Source organism: Orycteropus afer, unplaced genomic scaffold (genome assembly GCF_000298275.1).
Source record: "Orycteropus afer afer isolate SDZICR_OR568_19922 unplaced genomic scaffold, OryAfe1.0 scaffold00155, whole genome shotgun sequence".
Lineage (NCBI taxonomy): Eukaryota > Metazoa > Chordata > Mammalia > Tubulidentata > Orycteropodidae > Orycteropus > Orycteropus afer.
Window position 1 is genome coordinate 6,697,040 of NW_006921742.1, and position 3,917 is coordinate 6,700,956.

The 3,917-nt window shown below is 41.3% G+C and overlaps 1 protein-coding gene across 1 annotated transcript in view; it reads left to right on the forward strand.

The window, feature by feature from the left end:
* Window positions 1–3,298, forward strand: part of MAP3K5 (mitogen-activated protein kinase kinase kinase 5) — a 275,001-nt gene extending 271,703 nt beyond the window's left edge. Inside the window, exon 27 of the mRNA XM_007946314.2 lies at window positions 3,124–3,298. Coding sequence (XP_007944505.1) covers window positions 3,124–3,298 — 175 coding nt within the window. The remainder of the gene's footprint in view (window positions 1–3,123) is intronic.
* Window positions 3,299–3,917: the final 619 nt, after the last annotated feature.

The window sequence follows — 3,917 nt, forward strand, 5'->3', positions numbered from 1 at the left end:
GACTCATAGCAACCCCTCCTTGGGTTTCTGAGGTGGTATCTGTACGTTAATAGATTGCCCAGTCTTCCTTTCAAGGAGTGGCTGGTGGGTATGAACTGCCAGCCTTCTGGTTCATGGTCAAATGCCATAGGCACTATGCCACCAGAGCTCCCAAAGAAAAAGATACTTCCCTTCATTCATAATGCCAATCAGGTGCCAGGTGCCAGGCTAGCCCCAGAGGAGACAGTCGAGAGCAAATCAGACTCGACTGTTGTCCTCCTGAGGCTTAGAGTCTAGGATGGATGGATGGATGGATGGACGGATGGATGGATGGATGGATGGATGAATAGATAGATGATAGGCATTGTAAAATCAGTTCCAACTCATGGTGACCTTTGCACAACAGAACAAAACCTTGCATGATCTTGCGTCGTCCTCACCATTGCCAGCATGTTTGAGTCTATCTTTGCAGTTGTTGTGCCAATCTGTATAACCAGGGGTCTCATTTGTCCTCTCTGGCCCTCTACTTCACCAAACATGATATCTTCTTTTAGTAATTGATCCTTCAGTAATACATCCAAAGCAAGCAAGTCAGACAGGTCTCTGTTGTGATCCGTAACATCTTCATTGACTAAATTTTAGATGTGTATCCCCAGGGATTTCTTCCTAGTCTTTCTTAGTCTGGAAGCTCTGTAGAGTGCTGTCTACAAGGAGTGACCCTGCTGGTATTTGAAATACCAGTGACAACAGCTTCCAACATCAAAGCAGTAGACAAGCTACCACAGTAAGACAAACTGGCATGGGGCAGTGGTAGACAGGCAAGGGTGGTGGCTATTGTTGTTAGGTGCTATTGAGTCTGATCTGACTCATAGTGGCCTACATACAAGAGAACGAAACACCACCCAGTCTTGCACCATCCGCAGAATCTGTGTTACTTGTTTGACACAGTCACTGGGTCAGTTCATCTCATTTAGGATGTTCCTCTTTTTCACTGACCCTCCACTTTACCAAGCACAATGTTCTTCCCAGGGGCTGGTTTCTCCTGATAACATGACCAAACTATATGAGACAATTTCTCACCATCCTTGCTTCTAAAGAGCGTCTGGCTGTACTTTTTCTAAGACAGATTTGTTCATTTTTCTGGCAATCCATGATATATAATATTCTTTGCCCACACTATAATTTAAAGGCATCAATTCTTCTTTGGTCTTCTTTATTGATTGTCTGGCTTTTGCATGCATATGAGGCAATTGAAAATACCGTGGCTTGGGTTGGGCACACCTTAGTCCTCAAAGTGATACTTAACACTTTAAAGAGGTCATTTGCAGCAGATTTGTCCATTTGATGATTATCTACAGTAATCCACAGATAATTTTATCTATAATATTCCACAGATAAGTATAATTAAAAATGAGTAAGTTCTATGAAGGAAAGGGAGGGGCTTAAGAGACAAGGAGAGTTGGGGAAGGGTGTCTGAGAAGATGATAAATGGGGTGAGGTCTAAAGGAATATATAGGAATAAACCAGGCCAGCTGTATGTGTGCTTTGGAGACAAGGAAGGAAAGAGCAGGGGGCAGCTGGGATACAGTAAGCCTGGCAAAAGCTTTAAGTTTTAGGACTCCTAAGGGTTTTTGTGGGTTTTTTTTATTGAAAGGATGAGTGGGAAACAAATGAAGACGGAACTGAAATAATAGTTCTTTTGTCTCTAATCCTGTTTTGCTTGCTTGTTAACTTTTTAATATTCTTGCAACATTATTAGACCCCACTGGGCAGTGGTTATTCATTGCTACTTAGTAGCTCTAGTTGATGAATTGACTTTAGGAACCAGCACTTTGTATATGGGGTTGTGTGCTACTGACAGAGTGGAACTGCCCTGAGGGCTTCCCAGGCTGTAATATATATGGGACCAAATTGTCAGGTGTTTTTTTTCCTATGGAGCCGAATCTGCTGGTGGGTTTGAACCACTGACCTTTCACTTGGCTGCCGAGTGCTTAACCATTGCACCACCAGGGCTCCTTTAAACCAAAACCAAACCTATTGCCATCAGGTTAATTCCAACCCAAAGTGGCCCTGTAAGACAGGGTAGAACTGCCTCACAGAGCTTCTTCCAAGGTTGTCATCTTTATGAAAGCAGACTGCCACAGTGTTCTCCTATGGAGCAGCTAGTGGGTTCAAACCACCAACCTTTTGGTTGGCAGCATAGTGCTTTAACCACCGTGCCACCAGGGCTCCTTTAGTTTACTTTTTTAAACTGTATAATAGCCACAATAACCTAAATTCCTCTCTGTTCTTGCAGACTTGCATAATCGGCATGAATAACAATTACGTTTTAACATTACATAAATAGTACACACAAATGCACACGTGAAGAAGTTGCACTGATTAATATTCTGTGAACAAAAGCAGACCTGGCCCTGTCCTCCACTATATTTTAATGATTTCCGTTATATACTTAAATTAAAAAAATCTTAAAATAATGATGCCTTTTTCCCTTATCTTGGTAATTATTGGACCACTAAATAAAAATTAGGTTTTCATTAGAATCTGTATTTAACAAGTTGCTGCTAAATAAATGTAAACAGTTCTCTTACCTGTGGAAAATGATGCAGCTGATCAAGTTCTCCACAATGTGCCTGTCTCCGACTTAGACTCAGTTCACAACGAGGGAGTAGTCTTTGGCAATCCAGCAAATCATTGCCCTCTGTACTAGCTTTTAAATTAAAAGCCTCAATTTAAATGGTCTGGCCCTGGTTTTGAAATGTATTTCAGGAAATTACCTTTATCTTGTATGAAAAACAAGTTTAGAAATTAAGTGTAAAGCAGTACCTTTCCAAAAACACCTTTTATCCATTTGCACGTAACAAAGCGATATAGCACCAAAGCTCTTAACACAAGCTTTTGTCATGGGCTCCAAGTGTAACTGCAAGTGAGTGCCAGCTGTTCATTAGAAAACCATTGAGAAGTTCAGAGTTGCCTGTTGTCTTCATTTGGAAGTCATATGTACACTTGTTTGTAATTAGTTTGTGATAGGGGAGGCCTTTCCCCTAATCATTCCAGTTTATGTTTTTAGTAGATTTTCTCTTAGAGTCATTTTTTATGATTGCTGTTGTTTATGTTTTGGACTGAGTTTGCTACTTATTAAAGGCTGTCAAACCCCTCCCTTTTTGTGCATGCCTTGCTCTCTTCACAGTTCTTGGCGGAGGATTACACATTAGTGGATATTCTCTACTACGTGACACGTGATGACTTAAAATGCCTGAGACTAAGGTACTACTTTCCTTTCTGTTGTCATGATGGAAATAGGACTGGGCTGAAATAAACAAGACTGGGTTCCTGCCCTGTCTGGGCCCCTAACTAGCTGTGCCATCCTGGGCAAGTCAACCTCTCCAGGCCTCCCTGCTCCTAGTTAACTGAGGGCTGGCCTATTATTGGGTATTCTAATAACTAATACTGTATTAGTAAATGCCAGTCGCCAAGAAGAGTTTTCTTGAATATACCTCAGACTAAGGTCATGCAGATATTTTAAAGATGCTTAAACACGTGGTCTAATTCAGTTCATGATTGTGCCATACTTACTGGAACTATTAGAATGAGGTACTAATTTGCCACCCAAAAACCCGATATAATTTCTTATAGTAAATAGGCCAAGCAGATTCATAACTATTATTCACATGCACCTCTAGAAAGACCCATTTCAAAAGTGCTGAGAATCTAAAATGATGCTATGGGAGCCGATAGTTTGTGGGAGTCAAAAGGAAGGGAAGGTTGATGAGAAAATACACAAAAAGAATACGTAACAACTGATAAGACTTTGGGATGTCATGTTCTGATCAGAGCAGCTGCAAGCCTAAGAAGTCACTTTGATGTGTCAAGAGCAGTGTTTTAACTGCACTGTTCCCCTCACCATGTCCTTGTGTCTCCAACAGAGGGGGGATGCT